At 46.1% G+C, this 24,623-nt stretch overlaps 1 protein-coding gene across 1 annotated transcript in view; it reads right to left on the minus strand.

Moving 5' to 3' along the window:
• Positions 1–24,351, minus strand: part of SNCA (synuclein alpha) — a 101,873-nt gene extending 77,522 nt beyond the window's left edge. Inside the window, exons 1-2 of the mRNA XM_053256688.1 lie at positions 23,943–24,351; positions 16,256–16,400 (exon numbers count right to left, since the gene is read on the minus strand). Coding sequence (XP_053112663.1) covers positions 16,256–16,376 — 121 coding nt within the window. The 5' untranslated portion in view covers positions 16,377–16,400; positions 23,943–24,351. The remainder of the gene's footprint in view (positions 1–16,255; positions 16,401–23,942) is intronic.
• Positions 24,352–24,623: the final 272 nt, after the last annotated feature.

The following is a 24,623-nucleotide window of genomic DNA, read 5'->3' on the forward strand; positions in this document are numbered from 1 at the left end:
ACAAGATGACGTGCGCCCCCCTCCCCATCTGTGGGTGGGTGCTCAGCATTCTCAGGCCATGCTACTGAGACACCAGCAGGAGCACGCAAGCACTCTCAGATTATGCCACCAAGTCAGGTAGTGGATGCAAGGGTGTTCCTAGCTGGCACTGGGAGCGGGAAGAGGGAAAGAAGACGTGCACTCCAGTAGGGCAAGGAGAAGGAAACGAACAGCATGTCCCATAGGGTGAGGAAGGGTGGCAGCTGTGGGCGGCAGGGAAGTCCACGGGGTGGTTCCAATGGTGATGAAGGGCTGGCATCTGCCCAGTGCTGGATTTAGGCACAAGTGAAGTAAGCTTCACTTAGGGCCTCACGTTGTAAGGAGTCTCTGAATTTTAAAAATGACTAAACTTCAAGTTCTACATATGTATTTTCATTCAAAGATATTTCAAATGCAAATAGGCCTATTGCAAGATAACTCTTTTTGTTAGATTATTCGTTTTTGTTGCATCTTTGCCAAGCAAAAATAAAAATTTATTATTTCTTTTTTTATTGTCCTTTTCATTGTCAAAGCATTTTTCTAATGCTGTTGAGCCTTTTAAGCTTGGTGTAGTTTAAGGCTTCAGTGTGTCATAATCCAGCCCTACATCTGCCTGCACCCCTTCTCATGCTGGGGCCTGAGGCCAACTGCTTCCCCCTGCCTCATGGAATGGCCATGCCTGTAGTAGAGGCTTCTGACGTCTTAGGTAAGTAAGAGTTTATTGACAATTGCATAGGTTGAACCACGGGGGGCAGGGAAGACATGCCTATTCCAAAACCACCTCAGGCCCCCAAAGGAATAGCAGCCCTGCCCCCTCCCAAGACTGCTTCTTCCCAGCTACAAAGAAATCTCCAAGTCTTTTTCTGGCCAAATACAATTTTTTTAAAAAACAGTATCCTTCAGCTCCCACTCAGGCAGAACGGCTGCATCCCAAAATGTCCTTAATTGACAATAATCAGCACTCTCCCTTTCAGACCTTCAGGCAAACCTTACTATCAGTGGATTCTCCATTCGCAGTTTCGCATATCCGCGATCAGGCAATGGACACCCAACTTTGACATACACAGGGGAAAATTGGGAAAGGGGGTTAAATTTGCATATCCACAGATCGGGGTGGATGGAAATGACCTCCGAGGTAATCGCCAGTTACTATTTTAAGACAAGGAGCCATTTTGTGGCTCATTTGTGGATTTTTTAAAAAACCTGCAATTTTTCATGGAAAACCCCCAGATATGAGACTTTTGTAGGGGGCATTGGTAGACTGCTGGAGGCCTGCGAAGCACGGTAGGGCATTTTACTTTGCCCCACCCCCAGGTTTTGCACATTTTCTCCAAAATGTTCGGGTCTCCAGGAATCTAACCCTCCACCATGCCATTGCCCTAAGGACTCTGTATTCTCAGTTTCTTTATCTGCGGTAATTGAGGAGAATGGAACCCCTGCTAATACTGGGGTCCTCCTGCATTTCTTGTGTTCAGTGAACAATTGGTGGGCGAGAAGGATTGAAGTGGGCATAATGTTCATAAAACCAGGTACTGAAAGAAAATAACGCAAGAGAATGTTAAGGTGAGGTTAACTGTCTTGACAATATAACAGAAAACAAGTTAGAATTTAGGCTTTCTATATATGTGTATTGAGCATGGAAGGCTGACTCAAGTGCTCTAAGCAAAATAGTGCTGATTCCACACAGACTCTGGAAATATCTGGAATCCCGTGGGCACAGCTTGTTCATTACTCAAGAAACAAGGAGCTCTATATTCTGAATGACCATTTCCCACAAAGAGGATAACTTCTGGAATAATTTCCATGACTAAGGGCCAATTCACAAGTCATTTTTAAATACATATTTAGCAGATCCAAGAGTCACCAGTGTGTCTCTTGGGGAAAGGGTAGGGTACAAAAGATGAAAAAAGGTACAGAAAGGTGGCCAAAAGTATTGTGTTACCTGAGACAAGGCACACAATCTTGCTGTGCCCCATGCCCCTGCAGTGGGCCAAATCCCTTTCAAAACTGACCCTTGCAAGTTTTCAAAGTGTAGGGGGGGCAGGGAGTAGGGACGGTTGCCAGCTGCCTCCTCTTCCCTCCTTGCGCTTCTTGCAAGCTTTGCAAAGAGTGTGGGGGGAGGCATTCCTTGCAAAACCTGCAAGGGCCAAGGAGTGCAAGGAGAGCCGCTCCTTGCAGAGATCAGATTGGTCCCAAAGAGCTGCTCCAATAGAGATGTCAGGGGGCATCTGTTGCCCTGCTGGTGCTCCAGTTATATGCTGCCTTAGGCAATGACCTCACCCTGCCTCACGAAAGGGCCATCGCTTAAGGTAAACAAAGCAATAATTGCATGGATCTCACTAACTGATCACACTAACTGTCAGAAACTGAGACCACAGGGCAGATCCATGCCTGGATCTTTGCACATACACTCAGCCACCAAGTAACCCCTCCACACACATATAAATGATTCTAGTATCTGCAAGATATAGAAAAATGTCATGTATAAATCAGCCATGAGAACAGAAGCTAATGTTCCAGGTATGAAATCTTGACAGTGCAGTTCCTTAGAACCCAGAAGTCTAACAGATGTGTGCAATACATAATTTTGTAATCTCTCATGTGGAGAACAAAGTTGATCTTCAACAATATGTGTTGAAGATTCTGACAGATGTTCTTCTAAATGGCATCTGGATAAAGTCCACATTCGCATGTAATGTGAAACTGCCGTTAAATGGGGCAAAGGTTTGAATTCTGTTGTCAGAATGTATGCAAATGTGGTTTCATGGTGAAAGCAATCTGTAGTTTACCTTGCCAAACTCCAGTTTGAACCATCAGTTTGTAGTAAGTTTTGTCACCCCAACCTGAGGTTTGGTTTCGGCAGTGTTACATCTGAATGGTGCCATAACCACGGTTTTATTCACTTTCTGGAGCTGCAATCATAGAGATGGCAGTGCAGACCTGTCCAGGATCATGCCCACTTCATGCCAGTTGCACTTCTCTCTGGCTGCCTCTCCAAACACTCGCCCCACCCCATCTCCAATGCAACAAAGCAGTTGGCTGGCAACAGGGACACTGCCACATCCCAGCCCAAGCTAGTCAGCGTGTCAAGTGGCAAAGTCACAAAGGGGAATTCCATCTTCCCTCTCTGCCCGTGCTCCCCCAGCTAATGGTAAGCAAGAGAGAAAGGGGATGGGATGATAAGATGGGCACTAAGTGCTTTGCTCCCTGAAAATGGAGGGACAGTGATGTATGTCCAAAAGCACACCCCTTTGAGATGGCAACACAGGCAGGGCAACCCCATTAGAACTCTGGGATGGAAACTTTTGGCATGGCGGTGATACCCGGGATTGGGTTTAAAAGGCAGCCCCAACCAGGGATTCTTGAATGGCTAAGGTCTCCCCCCCCCCTTACAATTATGTTGGGGAAGGGGGCCCCAGCCTCTTTCCTTTGGGGGTACCTGTGAGGTCACTAGGCTTACTTATAAGAAGGGCCACGTAGCAGGATCAGCATTGCCCCAGTGAAAGAAGCAATTCCTCATATGTGATGAGGATGGATGCTGTTCCTGAGTGGACTGCTCACTCATAAGAGTGTAAGGCCTTGGAGATACCCCATCACAACTCATGAGAAGAACCATCTGTGGGGTCAGGAGTGTTGGGCAGATCACTAATAATGTGCAAAGACAATTCTCCTTTTCCCATGGACTGCTCTTTCATGAGAGTGTTGGGTCATGGGGGCCAGATGGCAGATGCTGCCCAGCCAGGTTGCTTTATATAAGCCACAGGAATGGGCACACCACCAAGAAGCTGTCAAAGCATGCCCTCTGCCAGCCCATCCTACCATTTGAACACATCCACCTTTAATTTTGCCCAGAATGGTGACCCCACTCTCCTGGGGTATTTAGAAATCAGGACTCCCCTCTCCAATGATTCCCAACATGGCAGATCTACATACAGCACCACGCCAGTCCGAACCTGGAAATTTTGAACGAGAATAAAGGTCCATCCCTGCACTTGGTGTTTCCCTAGTCTGCACATGCGGCTAGGCTCTGGCACATGGAGCATCAAAATCTCCTTTGAGTGTATGAAAGGCTTCCCAGGAGAGGAGGGGGTAGCTATGTAAAAGTTCTAAACAGAGAGAACAGGGACCCCATGCAAGTGGAGACCCCTTTGTTGGGTTAGCTCAACTCATGAGCATGCAGTCTGATGGAAGACCGAAGGTTTTCGATCCTAAAGTCCTCCCCAGTAGACTGGTCCTCTCATGAGAGTGCTAGTCCACTGGCGGTAAACCACCACAGGGGCAGGAGTGTGGTTTGTTCTGCATGGACTGCTTTGCTGGGGTGTGCCCTTGCAAGAGCATCCTTGGTCACAATGGGCCAGACCCCAAGATCCTTTGCCCTCCCTCATATACATATCTCCTCCTAGGAATTCATCATGTTTTTAATACTGCCCAAAACGCAAGTTCTCTGGGCGGCTTACAAGATAATAAAAACAAACAATAAAAAGATTAACACATTTCAACAATTAAAATTTAAAATATTAAAACTATTAAAACACAATTAAAACAATTAAAACAATATCTAATTAAAAGCCTGGGAGAACAAATGTGTCTTGACTGCATTTTTAAAAGTTGTAAGAGATGGTTGGGGGGGGGCTCTTATTTCAGCAGGAAGTGTGTTCCAAAGCCTCGGGGCAGCAATGGAGAAAGCCTGTCCCTGAGTAGCCACCAGATGATCTGGTGGCAACTGCAGACGGACCTCTCCAGATGATCTCAATTGACGGTGTGGTTCATAGCAAAGAAGATGTGCTCTTAAATACCTAGGGCCCAAGCTGTTTAGGGCTTTCTGGGTTATAACCAAAACCTTGTACTTTGCCCGGAAACTTATCTGCAGCCCAGGGGCGTAGCAAGGTTGCAGTGGGCCCAGAGACAAGACTTTAAATCACGCACCCCGCCCCCCCCCCCCACTGAAGCTCAGCTCATGAAGTAAAGAAATCTTAAATGAGACTGAATAGTGGTAACAAAAAGCAGAGTACAATCACATCAGGATCACATCAGTTTCGGAGGATGAATACAACTGAAGGAAGCCCGGGTGGGGGTGTGGCTGGGGGAGTCAGTCATGTGACTTGCCTCTGGACACCCTCCCCCAAGGCAGTGGGCCCCCAGACAGCTGTCTCCCCTTGCCCTATTATAGTTACGCCCCTGCTGCAGCCAGTGTAGATCTTTTAAGATAGGAGTGATATGGTCTCTCCGAGATGACCCAGAGAACAATCTGGCTGCTGCATTCTGGACTAACTGCACTTTCCGGACTATGCACAAAGGCAGCCCCACATAGAGCACATTGCAATAGTAAAGTCTGGAGGTTCCCTTTCCTTTCCCGAGTAATAGGGTAATAATGCCCACCAAGGCCCCCCTCTCCCCAAAATTGTGCTTGTGCAAGACAGTTTTGTTTCAGGGCTCTTAGGAAGATTGTGGTGCAATCACTCTCAGAAGAAGGGGTGGCATGGCATGACATTTAAAAGGATTAAATGCCCTTTCCCTGCAGAGGACAGATGGACCATTCCGAAAAGGCATGACCGCGCTGAGCATGCACCCTTGAAGACTGTGGTTAAATGGCAGCTGTTCCAGTGATGTGCTGATGCTTTGCCTGCGGTATGGCGACACATACGCTACGGAACTTGCTGGAATGCAGCCCTAGCAGACCAGGAAGAGGAAGGAGCTACTTTGTCCGGAAACCAGAGTTTGCAGTATATAAATAGTAGAAGTAGGACAATACGATTTTTATGGCATATATGTAAATGAAGCAACAGATGCAGTCTTGGCTTTTCAACTGGTCCAACCACAGGCAACTGCAGACTAAATGACTATAGCCAACAAAATGGAGCTCCGGCAATGTGGCTTGCAGGGTGGGCAAGGCTTGAGTGAATTTTGGCATGAGAATAGCAATGCTACACATCTATCCCTATTTTCATCTGTGATATATTATATGATAGTGCTGCAGGCATGAATTCTGGATATGTACTCATTTCTCAGTATCCTGTACACACATTCACACTCCTTTCACTCTCCCTGGTTTTACATATGCATGTGAATGATACACCCTGGCACTACTAAACATCTCTTTTTTGAATGGTGGGCAGTTAATCCCCACCACTCATGCACACTCTCCCTCTAACTCCTGCTAAATGGATGATGTGATGCCTTTTTAAGAGGTGGCTTTCTTAAATTTAGTAGGGAGAGAGCAACTGTCCCTACTCAGCCCAGTGAAGCATCTCTCCCAGTGGCTGTTGCTCTCTTGTGTTTCTTTTTGGTCCTTTTGGTCCAAGGTCCTTTTTGGATGGGGAGCCATCTTCTCATTCATTCTATGTACACCTCTGAGAACTTTTTTCAACTGTTGTTGAAAAGTGATATATCAATATTCCCCATAAATTGAACAAGGGCATATGTGTACATTTATTATTTTAAGTTAATGCCTTGCAAAGAGGCTTTACTTTTGAAAGCTGATACATAAATATAGGACATAAATATACCACAGAGAGAGAAAAGAGTGGGAATATATATGCATTCCTCCCTCCCTTCCAAATCAAAGCTCGGCTCTGAAGTAGAAATACAACACAATGTTTCCTTTAGCAGAGAGACAGCCTCCTTCAGCACAGAAGGTCTGATATGTTCACTAAGCAGGCTACCTTCTGCCTCCATAATGAAGTCATCTCACGTGACAAAGACTCAGCAGCTTTGTCCTTTTAAATAATCCGTTTGGATTCCCGTCTCCCTCCCTAGTTCTGGTGTGTTTTCAATGATCTAGAATGAGTTGTCAGCAATATGCAGATGACACTAAGCTCTATCTCTCCTTGTCACCTGATCCTAGGGAGGCAGTGGATGTCCTGAATTGGGGGCTGGAGGCCATGATGGGTTGGATGTGGGCTAATAAACTGAAATTGAATCCGGACAAGACGGAGGTAATGTTAGTCAATAGGAGAGCCAATCGGGATGAGGAGATTTTACCGGTTCTGGATGGGGTTGCACTCCCCTTGAAGGAGCAAATACGCAGCTTGGGGGTATTACTGGACCCGGCTCTGCTTTTGGAAGCTCAGGTGGAGGAGGTGGCCCGGGGTGCCTTTGCATGGTTTCAGCTAGTGCGCCAGCTGCATCCCTTTCTCGAGAAGGCAGATCTGGCCAGTTACCCATGCCTTAGTCTTGTCACGGCTGAATTACTGTAATGCGCTCTACGTGGGGCTGCCCTTGAAGAATATCCGGAAACTGCAGATAGTGCAAAACACGGCAGCTAGGGTTTTATCTGGAGCTGCCCAGTGAAGCACATCACACCCATTCTGAAAGAGTTGCACTGGCTGCCAGTTCATTTCCAGGTCCAATTCAAGGAGTTGGTTTTGACCTTTAAAGCCCTTAACGGTTTGGGCCCGGGGTACTTGAGGGGCCGCCTGCTCCCAAGGGTTGATGTCCACTTGACAAGGTCATCTGAGGGGGCTCTGCTCCGGGTGCCGACAATAAGGGAGGCTCGGCTATCGTGCACTTGGGACAGGGCCTTCTCTGTTGCTGCCCCCAGACTTTGGAATGCTCTCCCAGTGGCCATTCACTCCTCTGACTCCATCACAGTTTTTAGAAACTAAACTAGTTTTTAGCAGGGGGAGAGTAACTGGCCCTATCCACCCCCAGCACATTACCTCCAGTGACTGTTGCTGGTGTCTATCTTATGTTTCTTTTTAGAATGTGAGCCCTTTGGGGACCGGGTTCCATCTTATTTGTTTATTTCTCTGTGTAAACCGCCCTGAGCCATTTTTGGAAGGGCGGTATAGAAATCGAATGAATGAATGAATGAATGAATAATAGAAAGCTTCATAAATCTTGGCTTTTTATCCAGGCCTTTACATGATTGTTTTTATTGCTGCTTCTATGTGTTTTACTCGTGTATAGTTTTTATGTTTGTATTTTATAGATTTTAAATTAGATTGGTTTTATATTTTTAGCTTAATATTTTTATTGCCATTTTATTGTATGGTTTTTTGTTTTTTTAACTTTTGTAAACTGCCTTGGGGTTGTTTTTAATGAAAGGCGGTATATAACTTTAACAATAAATAAATAAATGTGATGTAATGCAATGCAGAGGGTTCTGTGGTACAGGGCTGCAGGACAGGCAGAACCAACAGGTGAGCCTTCGGGAGGCAAAGTCTCATACAGGGAGTGGATGTATGTATTTAAAGCCTCCTTAGAGCTGGCACAGACAGACAGAAGCTGAAAGGTTTTGGTTTTTCCTTGGCAAAAAGCATCACTCCACCACACTGCACAATGCTATGGGCACAATTGTGGTCTCAGGGATTGGCAGGGAGCCCTTCTGAGGTCCTTGGTGGTTGTTCGTTTATGTCAGCTTCTGAGAGGAGAGCTGGTCTTGTGGTAGCAAACATGACTTGTCCCCATAGCTAAGCAGAGTCTGCCCTGGTTGCATCTGAATGGGAGACTTGATGTGTGAGCACTATAAGAGATTCCCCTCAGGGGATGGAGCCGCTCTAGGAAGAGCAGAAGGTTTCAAGTTCCCTCCCTGGCTTCTCCAAGATAGGGCTGAGAGAGATTCCTGCCTGCAACCTTGGAGAAGCCGCTGCCAGTCTGTGTAGACAATACTGAACTAGATGGACCAAGAGTCTGACTCAGTATATGGCAGCTTCCTATGTTCCTATGCCAGCCCTGCATGTCGAGTCCTACAAGGGCATGTGGTTTTTCAAGTCCCATGATCCCAGAATATTTAAGATATTTCAGCATCTTCTGCATGCACATTAACTCACTGGGCTGCTCCTCATGACTGACAGCTGGAGGGTCCAGTGAGGCTCCAAGCCAGGCGTGCACTCCTCCCAAATGGTCATGTGCTGGCAAAAATCAAGGCAGGAGGAGGAAGTGCTCATGTGCTAGCCCAATCTGGGTAGGATGGTGGCAGCCAACCCACACTGTGTATTCAGAGCTGTATTGAGGGTGGAGGGAAAGCACATACTACACCATTTTACCCAGATCGTGGCTAGCACATGGCTATTTCCCCCTCCTCCTACTTTGACTTTTGCCGACACAGACATTTTTCAGGAGTGTGTGTGGGGCCTGGCTGTATGCTCCTCATATCCAGCTGTCAGTTGTGCGAACCAGCCTATTCTATAATTCACGGGTCTGGTAGCAAAATAGTATAAGATGTTCCTATCTGCATTTTCAGAAACTGCTCTATGTCAGAGAAGCTACTCTCACAATCACTGAAAAGCGGGCTAAGGGAGCTTAGCCCACTTTCCAGGGATCATGGGAACCACTGGGCTCACAAGCGAGCCCGGTGCTCCCAAGACGGCTAGCCTGCCTAATTACCCCTCCCCTTAGATGGGGTTAATGGAGCTCCATTAACCTCATCTTTTTGCTCGTGTGTTGCCGCAGCACGTACACGAGTAGACCCCCAACTGTTAGGCTGCAAGCAGCCTCCCAACCCTTGGGGTCTCTCCAAGATGCCTCTCACATGGGGCATCCTGGAATTTCCAGAGGCCACACGGCCCCCAATCCCTGCAACCCCCGCCAGCTCCATGACGGAGCCAGCAGTCATGTGGGTGGCTGATTCGACCATCCAGGGCTGGCTTCTGGATCATCTGCGGGGAGAGCGGGCTAAGCCCTCTCTCCCTGCAAACCCGGAAGACGCTCTTCTCACTGATCGTGAGAAGAGCTTCAATGTCTGTTATGGTCACCAAACCAGGAGAGGGAGGGGGGATGGCAGACACTCAGACAACTGTCCCTGCCTCTCTGGCTGCTTCATTCAGACATATTCTGCAGCAGTACACAATCCCACCATAGGGAAGTAGAGCCCATGCTGTGCAGCTACATATGAAAGATTGCAAAGTCTACTCTGGGAAGGAGCATAGCTCAATGGAAAAGCATCTGTTTTGCATGCAGAAGGTCCCAGGTTCAACCCCTAGTGTCTCCAGGTAGGGCCAGGAAATAGCTGTCAAACACTGGAAAGCAGCTGCCCGGGAGTGTAGACAATGCTGAGCTAGCTATATGGATCAATGGTTTGACTCGGCAGAAGGTCACTACCTGTGTATCTATGCCTTCATCACGTCAAAAACAAGTCTGGAATAGTTGTGTGAACTCGCCCTGATTGAATCCTGAAACTTGAGTACTAATGACACGATTCACATGTACATGCTAATATTACATTGCATTTCATGGACAGGAATTCTAAGTCCCTAATAATCCTTGCTATTTTTCTACTAAGGGCTTGCAATGAATTGGAATAATGGCAATTAAAATTAATGGAACAACAACAATTAGCAAAATGAAATATGAACGAACATCACAAAACTAATCAAATGCAAGAAAGAATCTGCTGCACACTTTGAAGTCAGTGGGAAGATTAAAGTGCTTAAAAATTATGCCATGTCATTAAATGCTCTGCTCAGTACCCGGCAGGAATGTTTCCCACATTAAACTTTCTAGAGCAATTGTATGAAAAAGCCAGCAAAGTGATAATGTAGTATTGGCATTGTACTTGTGGGGAGGGGCTATAGCTCAGTGATAGAGCACATATTTTGCATGCCAAAGATCTCAGGTTCAATCCTTGCAGAGATGGAGAGCTGGGAAAGACCTTGGAGAGCTGTTGCCTGTCGGAGCAATCGACTGCTCCAATTCAGGACCTTGGAGGGCTGCTGCCAGTCAGAGCAGACAATACTTAGCTAGATTGCCAATTGCTCTGACTCAGTATGAGGCAGTTCATATGTACTTGGCAAGGAATAAAACAGAAAATTTCCCCCTTTTTTTACAAAACCAAAATAATACTTTTATTATACTTATATTGCTCTTGTACCAGGAGCTTTCTGTGGTCTCCTGACTAAAGTACTGTTTCTGAGCTTTGCTTCCACTAAAAGTATACACTTGCTGAGCTTTAACAATACTTCACCATCCAGTGTTTCTAGATCACACTCCGGGGCCCCCAAATTCCCTTTCTGTTGCAGCAGTAACCTCCCCAAAGAGAAAGTGAGAAGTGATCAGGGTTCCCCCTGTGAGAAAATCTCAACAATAAAATCACACAAAGCAAGAACTTGTAAATTTTTTAGAGTAGGAAGAGGAGCAAATTGCCATTAGGGGTGCTCACGGAACAGATTCCAGCAGTTCAGTTTTAATTTGAGCTGAATTAGAACCAGACTGCTGCTGGAACACCAGCCAGTTTGAGTCAAACTGGCTCCTGGTCCAGTCCGAGGGTTGAACTGAGCTGAACTGGTTCAGAACTGGTTTGATTCTGCTTGAAGGGCATGCTTGTAAAGGGGAATCTAGTGAGGATTCCCCTTTACAAGCAAATGGGGGAACCCTGCCTCCCTATAGAATACTTGGGTGGGCAGCGAGAGGGCACCTTCTTGCCGGCATTGCGGCTCCTCCAAACTCTGGACCAGGTCCATCACTCCAGCATGGCCCAGTTCCAGCATCCATGCATGTGCTGAGCAACAGACCCAGCCCAGAGTTCAGAGGAGCCATGCCACTGCCGAGGTACCCTCTTGTCGTCCCCCATTAGGAGTATTTTAAAAGGCAAGAAGGACCCCCCCTTTGCTTGTAAATGGGAACCCTCACTGGATTTGCCTTTACAAGCATGCCCTCAAACCGCCAAACTGGTTCCTAACCAGTTCCATTAGAACTTGGACCAGTTCGGCTCAAACTCGGACCGGCACCCCTTATGGGGGGTCCAGTCCCGTTCAAGTCCAAGCTGGTCAAACCAGTCCAGTTCTATTCAAACGTGGTTTGGATAGAACGGGTTCTGCACAGTCCTAACTGCCATTTCAAAATGCAGAATAGCCTCAAAGGCTTCAAGAGTCCCTATTTACCAGGGACAGTCCCTGTTTCTAAATGTCTCATGGTAAATCAGTCCCATGGTAAATCATCATTTCAATTTTGGTCATGCTGTTGTTGTTTTAAGATGAGTAGCTAGAGTTGCTTCATTCTCCTTTAGGGTTCAACTCCCTTTCCAGAGTCTCTAGTTGTTAAAATCCCTGGTTGACACCCAGACCAACAAAGCACACTGCAGTGGTGCTATAAGAGAGGGACAGTTTTCATCAGTCTCCCCTTCCCTTTGAAGCAGACTGTGACTCCTGAAAATATGTCCCTGAAGGCATGCACTCTTCAAGGACATATTTTCAGGAGCCAAAGTCTGCTTCAGAGGGAAAGGGATATGGATTGCAATTACCCCTCCCCACAGTGCCAGTGCTGTATTAACAGCACCAGTCTGGATGCCAGATGGAGTAGGGAACAGACGCATCTTGTGTCTAATGCACATGCATGTAGTCTGTGCACATGAACACTAATGCACCATAGTGCAGCTGCAGAGATATGTTTTCAGAAGTTCAATATATTATAGACAATTACATTCTGTATGGATACCTTTAGCTAGAAGAATGAACAGCTTTTTTTGTTTTGTTTTCAAAAGTAGGCCCATTGGCAAATAAATAAATGCAGCCTATAAAATTCCAGCCGGAGAAGGACCTTTAGCAATGTGTAATATTGGAGCAGGAAACTCTGGTCCTGATCTTCACTATTAGAATTAAGACATAAACATGTCCCGATGTTTGCCTGTAAAATGTTTGAGGGTGTGCAGCCCTAAAATAACCCTTGCCAATTAAAAATAAATCTCTCTCTTAAATTCCTCTAATCTGATTTGCAAAACATTCCAATTAATATTCTACTAATCCAAAAGGTGTGATGCAGTTTATTAACAGAAAGAAAGCAGAATACCACCCAAGAAAGAAAGAAAATTCTTATAATCACCAGGTGGGAGGAACCCACAAGGAGATTCTTCACAGTGCAAAAGAAGATATCCCTGCTCTTTTATTGGCAGCTGGGGGAAGATGCAGCCATGACTGTGAACTCCTTCCTAATAATGATAGGGAGCCACAAGCTTTTCCTCAAGGCAGGACAATAATAAAGTGCTTTTCTTTTCTTCCACAGCTGACTTCCCATATGGTGGTGGATAGGTGGGGAGAATACGCGATAATGAAGCTCAAAATGAATACTCTTAACGCAGAGCTTCTATGGAAAAGCTGTCCTCACACCAGCTAGGCAATATGAATCATGCAATCATGCAACAAAGGGGAAAAAAAATCCAGCTCAGGTCTTTGCACGGATAGGGATCCCAGCTAAATCATCCAAGGAGGAATATTATATATCTATCCAGTTCAGTCCCACTTTAGCATGAAGGAACTCAAGGTGAGACTTTGCACAGAGGAGCCTCTCAGTGGCTCAAATTGTGTTCTGTAGAGCAGGGCTGCACAACTTTGCCCCTCCAGCTGCTTTTGGACTACATCTTCCATAATCCCCAGCCACAGAGGCCAATAGTCAGGGATGATGGGAGTTGTAGTCCAACATCTGCAGGAGGGCCAAAGTTGGGCAGCCCTGGTGTAGAGCAAAGTATATGATCTACCATCATAGGCATGGAGGCTATTCTCATGACCTCCCAAAATCCGGCGAAGGGAGTGCAGCCCGGTTTGGGGAGGTCGTGTCCTGCAACAGGAGCCTTGCGGCTCCCAGCAGCAAACCTGCTTAAATGCCCCACCCTAAAATGAGGTTAGCCGAGTGAGCTCTCTACTAACCCTGTTTTGTGGATCGTGAGTTGCCATGGGGTGGCTCCACACCATGGAGACTCACAAGGAGACCCCCAACCGGGTGGCTACAACAAGCCTCCAGGTGTTGGGGGTCTCCCCAGAATGCCCCGCACACTCATGCGGGGCATCCTGGGACTTCCGGGGGCCAGGCAGCCTCTGATCCCTGCCACCCCTACCAGCTCCGTGACGGAGCTGGTAATTGTGTGGGCGGACGATCCGGCTGCCTAGCCGCTTGTGTGCGGCTTGACCCGCTCTCCCTGCCTAACTCCATCCGGCTCTCCACACTGCTTGTTGGGAGAGCCTCATGGTCTGGGACACATGACCAAGAGGGAGCCAGGAACAAACTTGCCTCTCATCCCACACTAGAGCAGGTGACAAGGTTATCTCCAGTTCCAGCGGTGACCCCAAGAACACCTTTTCTTCTATAAGTGAACAACTTTCACCAAGAGGGACCACAGAGCACACCCAAGTGTGATGCATCTCTCTGGTGGCCTGCAACATAAAAAGGTCCTCCCTGTTAGGGGTCCACAAATGTTGGTTTCGTTAATAGTCATTATTTGTAATTGCACCAACCCCTCTCCCTTTCCTCTCCATTAAGTCCTAAGGAATGCTCAGAGGGCCTGAGAGTGAAGAAGGGTCACCTCTCATAACCTGGTGTATGGAGGAAGGCGAGAACAAATCAGAAATCTCCCCTTTGACATGGAAGGGACTCTTACCTTCTCCATCAATGGTGCTGGAATGAGATTTCTGTGAAGCAGGGATTCCAAGGCATTGTTGACTACAATTCCCATTATCCCCAGTCAAAGGCCATTGCAGCTGGGGATGCTGGGAAAGGGATTTGCATGCTGCCAAGTGTCCTGCTCACCAGAGGCACTTGCTCCTGCTAAATGGATTCATGGATCTCTGATCCCTGCACACAAACATTACCCATTATAATGACAGACATTTTGCTAGTGAGCATAATGTGTTTGGTGTATGTGTGGAAATGAGTTTCTCCAGAGAAATGTATGTGTGATAGTCACACCTTCAGGGATTATTTTTTTTAATCACTCTCATTAACTATGATTACTGATTTGCAGTGAATTTCCAGGAACAGGACTTCACCATCATCTGGCTGCTTTAGTCAGTCTCTCAATCTTTAGCTTCAATCACCTGGGATGTCGTCCCAAAAAACTGCAGCTTCTGAAAAGGTAGCACACTTTGGGTGTATTTATACTCCAGCTTTAATTTGACTGAACAGTGGTTCCTTTCCTCCAGGGAATCCTGGGAATTGTAGTAGAGGAGGGCTGAGAATCTCAAGCAGAAAACCCTCAACAATCTTAAATTCCCAGGGTTCTATGCGAGAAGTCATGGCAATTAAAATGATATAAACCACAAAGCAATATGCTCCATCGCCTTTGCTTGTACTCTCCTTGTACCCTCTCTCTCCCATTCATATATAGCACAGTCATTGTCCAATTTAGACTTTTTTTCCTTGCAGTAGCTTTACATAAATTAGTGACATATTTTGGAATGTTTTAATTACTTGGTTGGATATAAAATTTGTCTAGCTCATATGACTTGGTTGTATCATGCAGTGAACTCAGTTTTCCCCAAAAGGTCTTTTACAGCTCAGCATATTAAATTAGATTCTACATTTATATAGATAATGTTCAGCAGGTCAGGCACCCAAAGGTTTTGGCATCAGCTGTGCTGATGTTTAGAGGTGAGTGCATATAAAGTGAAGTCAAAGTACAATTCCCAAGGGGCAATACTATGGTGCACATGTGTACACCAGCACCAGTGTATGTATATCCACATGTTGAGTGTTCTGAGAGCAATTGGAAGACCAACAAGCTCTTTCTGAATGCTCAGCAATAATGTTTGTAAATATTAAGCCAATTCCAAACTGAGCCCAGGAGTTTGCACATCATTAACACATGTGCTTCCTGGGTTTAAAAAAAAAAATATTTAAGAGTAGCTGACATTCCCTACAGTGCTCTGATAAAGGAAGAAGCCCTGTGGGGATGCAAAGAGGTTGAAAACTAGCAGTGTTTCTTCCAGAGCCCAGCAGCAGTGGAGAAAACAATCTTTGCTGCTCCCTCCTCCCTCCTAAAATACTCTTCAATTGCAGGAATATGTCCATGAGGGTTATGTAACTCTCAGGGACATATTCCTGCTAGTGAATAGCCTTTAGGAGGGAGGAGAGAGCAGCAAAAAGGGAAAAAAAGAAAGAAAAAGAAAAAAGAAAGAGAGAAAGAGAAGAATACCACTCTCCCCAATCTGCTGCTGGGCTGTGGAAGAAGCCCTGCTAGTTTCCAACCTCTTTGAGTCCCAGTAGTGCTTCTTCTTCTGTTGTTGTAGCACTGGGAAGAATGTCAGTCAATACTTATATATCATGCCACTTTAACTCCTCCCCAGCATTGCTCTTCCTTCCCATACAAAACCCCCAAACTATCCTCAGATAAGCTCTGCCTTCCCAGGGAAGCTTGTTCATCACCCTGTCAAGTGGTAAGAAGAATTTGCCACACATCAACAGCGGACATGTGTTAGAATGTGTGGAGAAATGATTGCTGTATCTTATCCTCTACATTTCACCATTCAAAGCAGGAAAAAGAAGAAACACGTCAAGTTAAGATCCTTCAGTTAAGATCCTGTTGCCCACCTACCCATATAGAGAACGCCTTCTTTCGTTTTCCCTGCTGCTTCTGCCATGCCTTGCTTGGTTTTCTCTGCTGCTGCCACAACTCCTTCCTTGGCTTTATTAAATCCTTTCATGAATACATCCATGGTCAAAGAGTGTCTGTGTCAGCACTGGAAAGAAACATAACAGAATGGATGAAAAAAAAAATACATATGCTTGGCATGGAATCAATATTTGATGCCTATCTAGGTACAATTTGACACTTTGGTCAATAGCTCTGTGCAGACCACTACATGTAGAGATAATCAATACACAGAGGGAGCAGTGGATCATGCCCAGTGACTCAACCCCAACGTCAACCTGTTGATCTTATCTTGATCACAGTCCTTAAAGGCTTGGCACCAGGATACCCTGAGGATCACTTCCTCCCATGAGCCTGCCTGAGCACTGAAATGTTCACCTGAAGTCTTTCTGCAGCTGCCCCTACCATCCACAGTGAGTGAGGTGGATGATGAACTGTAGCAGGGTCTTTTTTGCAGTAGCGCCTTTGGAATGCTCTCCCCAGGAAGGCTTGTGTGGTGTTGATCTTGCTATCTTTTTGGCATCAAGTGTAAATACATATATCTGCCCAAGCTTTTAAGAGTGTTTTAGTTTTGGCAGTTTGTTCTCATTTGACTTTTACAAATATTTTTTCCTGCCACTCTGTCTTTTCTGTTCTGTTCAATTTATTGATAATTGCTGTTCCAATATTTTTTTGGAAAATATTGGAACAGCAGTTAACAGCGGTTAACCTGAAATGTGGTACAGAAGTGCTTTAAATAGATCTCTTCTGCACAGGGCCTACGTCTGTACATGCTGGATGTATGAAGGTTTGTGCTCTGCACAAATTTGGGATACAGACTGCACAGAGAAAGCCTACCTGTGGAAGTTCTGTGCAAGAAATAATCAATCAATAGCAGTCAGGAGTGGGGCCAACTGCTTCTTCCCTCCATTGAGTCATTTGCACAGAGATCATGTAGACTTGCATATATACACACAAGTTTCTCACATGTAGACCTGTATGACCCAACTGTAAGAATCGTCATATTCTCAATGGTTACGTCCATGTAGAAATGACTCTGGCAATGTTTCGTATTTGCAGCAGAAGGTGAAGTTCAATATGTAAGAAAGCAGTTCTCTAGAGCACCTCACACCTTTTCAGGTTTCCTGTCATGAAGTGGCCAATAAGCACAAGTGAAATAGTTTCTGTGGATTTAGGGGGCTGTCTTGAGTTGAGGCAGACAACTGCCTCACCTAGCCTGCTGTCATCACCTGTGACTCATGAAGCCTCTCCAAGAACTCTGAAAGGGGTTTTCTTCTGCCCTGCTCCTTGAATTTAGCTGGAGACACCAGAGATTGAACCCAGAGCCTCATACATGCAAAGTGAGTGCTTTACAAGTAGGCCCTCCCCAGCCTTACGTGGGAGTAGAGGCTCTCCCCACTGCCCTCTCTCCAACCTAATAGAGGAGGACTGGGCAGTTGTAATGGACAACAAGAATGGAGGCTGCATTGGGCTGCTAACAACCAGTTTATCAGGGTGGTCCAAGATCACTGGGTTCCTGGGGCAGGGCAACAAATGCCACCTCCCACCCCTCTTTCCATCACCCCTCCCCCACTAACTACTCCAGCTGCTTGGCTCCAAGTCAGTGCAAAATGCCACTTCTCCTTATCTTCCTTGGTAGCCCAGATTTGAAAAGGAGGAGGGCAACAGAATGGAAGAGCAGGCACAGAAGACAAGAGAACGGTCAGCTCAAGTATCACCCCACCACTCTCCTCTCCTCTCCAATTCCTCTTCTGCTCTGTCTCCTTCCTCCTCTTCAAATCCAGAGCACCAAAGAGGAGAAGGAGGGAGATCTTTGGGCAAGATCAATGGAGATGATGACACCACTATCTACCACCAAGGACAACCATCTCAGTTTGCCTCATTATAAGCCAGGTCAGTGCAGTGCTTAACTGGAAATCGATTTGGCCCAATTGCCCTAAGAAAGAGTTCCCATACACATGATCTTCATTCAGTTTCTGCAATAGCAAAACATTGTTCCTGCATGTGTGAAATGGCCACTACACATCAAACACAGGCACAGCTTTCGTAACACCTTCTATATTTCTTTTTATCCCATCCTTCCTTTAAAGAGCTGAAGGCAAGCATGTTCTACCACCGAGCTATGGCCCCACCCCCTACTGGGAGTGTCTTACAGCAGACAGTTCTCACAAACAGTTACCCATCCAAATGTAAACCAAGGGGAAGCCTGCTTAACAAAGGGGGCTATTCATGCTCCCTTCTGCAAGACTGGCTCTCTGAGAGATAGACTGAGAGATAAGGACTATTCACACGTTTCTTATACATGCATGTAAAACCTGCACAGTGTACACAGATTGTTGATTTATATGTACATGCAGTCATTCACATATTCTGTTCAATGCAGATATAGTAATATGCACACACTGTATTCTAAACTGGAGGAGTCCCACTCCCATGTTCACCTTTCAAATGAATGCACGTTCACACAGAAATCTCTACACATTTGTAGACATCTTTATTTTTTATTTATTTTTTATTTTACATTTTATATCCTGCTCTTCCTCCAAGGAGCCCAGAGCGGTGTACTACATACTTAAGTTTCTCCTCACAACAACGCTGTGAAGTAGGTTAGGCTGAGAGAGAAGTGACTGAGAAGTCACCCAGCTAGTATCATGGCTGAATGGTGATTTGAACTCGGGTCTCCCCAGTCCTAGTCCAGCACTCTGAACACTACACTACACTGGCTCTCTTTACACATTTACAAGGCAAATGTTCTGTTGTGTTTTTATGCTGTTTGGAGTGCTATTATGGTTTTAATTGATTTTAATATTTTAATGTGATTTTTATGCAATGTTATTGTATTAACTTTTGTAAACTGCCTTGGGATCATTTTATGAGAGGCGGTATATAAATCTAATGATAGAGAGATAAATAAAGGTGATGTGTGAATAATTCTATAGTGACTGGCCTAAGGCTACCCTGCATGAGGTCTTGAACTCATGTCTCCAAGATACAGCTTGGACATTCTATTTACTACATCACATTGGCTCTTGCCTTGGTTATAGTTCTTTTCATTGGAGGTAGCCACACACTCAGTTGTGAGTCTTCAAGTGAAAAGACACTGAGGAAAGGAGACTGCCACCACATGATACACGTGCTTATCATTTCCTTTAGCATGCATACTTTTTTTTTTGCCCACTAAAGTCTGGGAAAGAACCAGAGCTTATATCACTGATTTATCTTCTTCACCAAAAGCCTCATCAATTAATTGATCTTTCAGTTTCAAGACCCCTCAAATATCTGAACATTCCACTGCCATTAGAAATAGCTCCCACAACAACAGAGTTTTGTGTTCCCAGTTCCTTATTTGGGATCTTTGATAGTATCCTGTGCAATTACAAAGTTTGCCTATGGCCGAATTCAGATGTTACACAAAACTGGAGGTTGGCAAACCCATGGTTTCAATTTTAAACTGTAAATCGCATCGCAGACATTCATCCAATCGTAGTCTGCCAATCTCTGGTTCCAGGAGAGGGGAGCCCCTCTCTGCTCCTCAGCCACCAAGGCCAATCCCAGCAAGCTCCATGGCCAGACTGGGCAAAGCATCAGGACATTGGTGAAGTGGCCGTGATTGGCCACGATCTTGAAGGGACGTATCAAACACGGTCATGCATTTTCGGAGTGGTCCACCTGAGTGTCCACTCAATGTGTGGCAGCTGTGAAAAAGGCCAATTCCATGCTATGGATCATTAGGAAAGGGGTTGAAAATAAAACTGCTAATATTATAATGCCCTTATACAAAACTATGGTGCAGCCACGCCTGGAGTACTGCATACAATTCTGGTCACCACATCTAAAAAAGGACATTGTAGAACTGGAAAAGGTACTGAAGAGGACAACCAAGATGATCAGGGGTCTAGTCCACCTTCCTTATGAGGCAAGGCTACAACACCTGGGCCTGTTTAGTTTAGAAAAAAGATGACTGCGGGGAGACATGATAGAGGCCTATAAAATCATGCACGGGTGGAGAAGGTTGATAGAGAGAAATTCTTTTCCCTCTCACAGAACACTAGGACCAGGGATCATCCCATGAAATTGATTGCCAGGAAATTTAGGATCAGCAAACGGAGATACTTTTTCACCCAACGTATAATCAACCTGTGAAATTCTCTGCCACAAGATGCGGTGACAACCAACAATCTGGATGGCTTTAAGAGGGGTTTGGATAACTTCATGGAGGAGAGGTCTATCAATGGCTACTAGTTGGAGGGCTTTAGGCCACCTCCAGCCTCAGAGGCAGGAAGTCTCTGTATACCAGTTGCAGGGGGAGCAACAGCAAGAGAGAGGGCATGTCCTCACCACCTGACTGTGGACTTCTCAGAGGCATCTGGTGGTTCACTGTGTGAAACAGGATGCTGGACTAGATGGGCCTTGGGCCTGATCCAGCAAGACTGTTCTTATGAGGGATTGCTCCTTTCACTGAAGCAATGCTGATCCTGCTGTCCGGCCCTGCTCATGAACAAGCCTAGAGACCACAAACTCCCAAGGTGAAGGGGATGGGGCTCCCTTCCCCAACCTTTCAGTGAAAAAAATAAAACTTGGCTGCTAGAGAATCCCTCATTGGGGCTGCCTTTTAAACCTGATCCCAGGCGCGCACACATACACAATTTGTTGCCTTCTCAGCACTGAGAAGGGGTGCCCTACTTATGTTGCCACCTGGAGTGTTTGTGCTTGTGGACATACATCATTGCCACTTCATTCTCAGGAAGCAAAGCACTTAGTGCCCATCCTGTCCCCTTTCCCTCCTGTTTGCCAGGTGGAGGGAGTAAGGGGCAGAGTGGGAGGAGCGAATGCCCCTGTGTGGATGTGCTGCTTAACAGGCTGACAACCTTGGGATTGGACGTGGTGGCATCTCTGTTGCCAGGCAACTCCATAGCTGGATAGGTGATAGGAGGGGCGGGGCTGGTGCTTGGAGAGGCAACCAGAGAGAAGCGTCACAGCCATGGAGTGGCCGCTATCCTGGGCAGGTCTGCTCCAACATCTCTATGATTGCGATTTCAAAATCGGCACGAAACTGTGGTTATGGCAGCATCCAGGATTGGATGTAATGCTTCTGTGGCCAAACCAGAGGTCTCAGCAGCAAATCTTTGTGCAAACAGAAGGTTCAAACTGGAGTTTGATGAGGCAAACCACAGGTTGCTTTCACGAATGTAGATGCACTGGAGTTCCAACCTCTGCCCCATTTAACTCCAGTTCTGTGTTACATCTGAATTCAGCCTATGTCTTCCGCCCTGTAGGTTTGCTAGCGTCATTAATATGGCAACAAGGAAAGAAAGCAGCACACTAGTACAAGAGAAAGAATGCTTGAAGCACCACAGGTGTGGGTATAATCCAAATGGCTCATGTTTACTCAGAAGTCATGTCCCACTATATTCAGTTAGGCTTATTCTTTTAATATAAATGGATAATATTGCAGCCATGGAGCCCAATCCTATACATGGTTACTCAGAAGTAAGCATCCTCAATGCGACTCACTCCTAAATAAGTGTGCATAGGATAGCCACCTTAATTTGCATTTTCCAAAGTGACTGGATTTTAGTATCAAAGGCTACAATCCTATGCACACTTACCTGCAAGCAAGGCCCATTGGACAAAGCAGGATTTATTTCAAAGTAAATATGCACAGGATCAGGCTGCATGACTAGAAGAGCTGCCTTCTGAATGGGTTCAAGGTCTGTCTAGTACAATATTCTGTTCGAAACAGTGACCTGCCAGATGCTGCCTGTTCCTTTAAGTGGTTAGCACTTGGTAGTCAATTTCTTTTATTACATAATCTTTTTAAGGTCCTATTTCTGCCATTCTCTAATGACAGAACAAATAGGAGCTCAAGTGGTGCTACAGCATGTCCTTCCAAACAGTGCTCAAATGAGTAATTCTTTAAAAATAGAAGTGTGAGTTGTCATTAACACACCCTGGGAGGTGTGGGGGGTGCGGGGAGCGGTAACTCTTTGGAAGTGAGGTGATGGGGAGGAGCATTAGGCTGTCTTAGAGGAGGATTCTCACATGAGCAGCTATCATGCTCAAGCAGCCCTTTACAGTAATGGGGGAAAAATATTGCCCGTGTTCACTGTTCAGGCAAATACCAATAACACAGAGATACATTTACAGTCAGATCATGGGTATCTCAGTAGCAGATGTGAGGAACAGGCTACTTGATGCTGATCTACTTGTTCACAGTAGCAGCACAGTTAAAAGACAAAAAACAAAATAAAACCTTAATACAAACTCCCCACCACCACGCGCATATCTTTAATTCTCCCCCTGAATGATAAGAGGAATATTGCAACCATCTAGTGATAACGAGATAAACAAGTCTCAAAGATCTGCCTGTATTCTAGCAATTCCTGGGACAAGAGCCAGAACTTCCTCGGACTTGTGAAGAAGAGGATCTAATTCCATCTAGTGAAAGGAAGGAAGATCCCTGGATACTGTGACCCATAAAGGTGTGGTTTTGTTCTATTCTATTCTATTCTATTCTATTCTATTCTATTCTATTCTATTCTCTCTCTACACACACACACACACACACACACACACACACCATCAGCCTGAGGGAGGGGAGCATTAAGACATCTGGTTAATGGTTTGGAAACCTTAGGGACACTGTCTGCATATAGGAGCTGTTGCAGAGAAAACTCTTGCTAGAATGGGTGCAATTTTCGATCTGCCAGTGCAAGACTCCAAAGGTGAGGGCTGCTGCTCCTTAGGATGAGCCCCATATCCATGTAGGGCTGTAGAGGGAGCAGGGGACTCGACTCTGCTCTCTACTTTTCCACCACCTCTGACTGGGCACCCACTTTGCCCATTTGCTGTAGAAGCCCCCTGTGAAACCCCATGCCACAAATGAGCCAGTGAGATCTCTAAGGTGCCCTATCATTGCCAGCCTTTCCTGAAAAACCAGAGAAGCAAGCAGGTGAAATGAGAAGCACAGAGAGACCTGCACTCTTGGGGGGGAAAAGAGGACACACTCCTTAATTCAAGACAAGATGCAAGCACTGGCAGACCTGATGCTCCTGGTGAGAAAGTGTCCTGGGTTAGACACCTGTTTCCCTCTGTCCGTATATAGGCACAGCATTTCCCAGCTGCAATGTATATCTGCACCCACAGCCCAGGCAAAAGATGCTTTACAGCACGGCCATGTGTTTGTTAACAAACAGAGCAATCCTACGCATGTTTGCTCAGAAGTAAGACCCACTGTCTTCAGTGCTGCTTACTCCCAGGTAAGTGTGCACTGGAGAGAACTGCAGCTCACAGGCTGCTCATTGCTTTATCCTGTTGATTGTTTTACTATTTTTGTGAGCTGCCCTGAACCTTTATTACTCTCGAGAGGTGGGATATATGTATTTTAAATAAACACCCACACAATTAATTTTCATGAGACTTACTGCAAATTAAGTATGCATAGATTTACAGCTTTACAATCCTATCCAAGCCTACATAGAAGTCCAACTCACTCAGTTCAATAGGACTTACTCCAAAGTAAGTGGACACTGGATTACAAACGGCGAGATCATCACATCCCTATGCAAGCCCCTTCCTCCCCTGTGATCCCAAGGGGAAAACAAGCTATAGACCCCTCCAGGTTACTTACCCTTTCGCTCCTTTCCCTGGTCGATCTCTAGAATTTTTAAAGGTATGGGGTAAAGAGGAGAACAGAACAAACAAGCCCAGAGAGTTCCCAAGGATGCTTCCCCTTCTCTGGTCAATACATCACTGCTGAGGGATGCAGAGAGGGATGCAGGAGTCCAACAGCAAGTGTGGTACCCTAGTCCCACTTCAGCAAGGCAAGGATGCAAAGAGGAAGAAGGGAAGCTTGTGGCGAGGAGGGAGGAGAGAGAGAGACCTGTTCCCCAGCCCCAACGCGCCTGGAGTGTGAAAAAAACAAGCTCCTCCGCCGCCTTCCCCTTCCTCGCGCTCTGCCTGATTTGTCAGGTAGGGAAGATAGGCAGAGCCCACGATCTCACCCCGGGCGAGGACACCGCCCTCCCACTCCCTGTCTCCATCTTCTTGTGGCTCCGCCCGGTGGCAAACAGCCTCCTTCAGAGAACAGTGCCTGTTTTGCAGGGAGGGAGGAACGGATCTCGGGGCTTCGCCCCCGCCTCGGATATGAATGCGATTTGCAACAAGTAAGAAGACTTGAGCTAAGGAAACGAGCGTTGTACCTGCCTTCCAAAGGTGTGAGAAGAGAAAAGTCTCTCGCACGTAGTGTTTATCTTAGGCGTGTGGCCCCGCCCATCGTGACTTAACCACGCCCACCTGTCCCCACCCCTCT

This window comes from Hemicordylus capensis, chromosome 5 (genome assembly GCF_027244095.1).
Source record: "Hemicordylus capensis ecotype Gifberg chromosome 5, rHemCap1.1.pri, whole genome shotgun sequence".
Classification (NCBI taxonomy): domain Eukaryota; kingdom Metazoa; phylum Chordata; class Lepidosauria; order Squamata; family Cordylidae; genus Hemicordylus; species Hemicordylus capensis.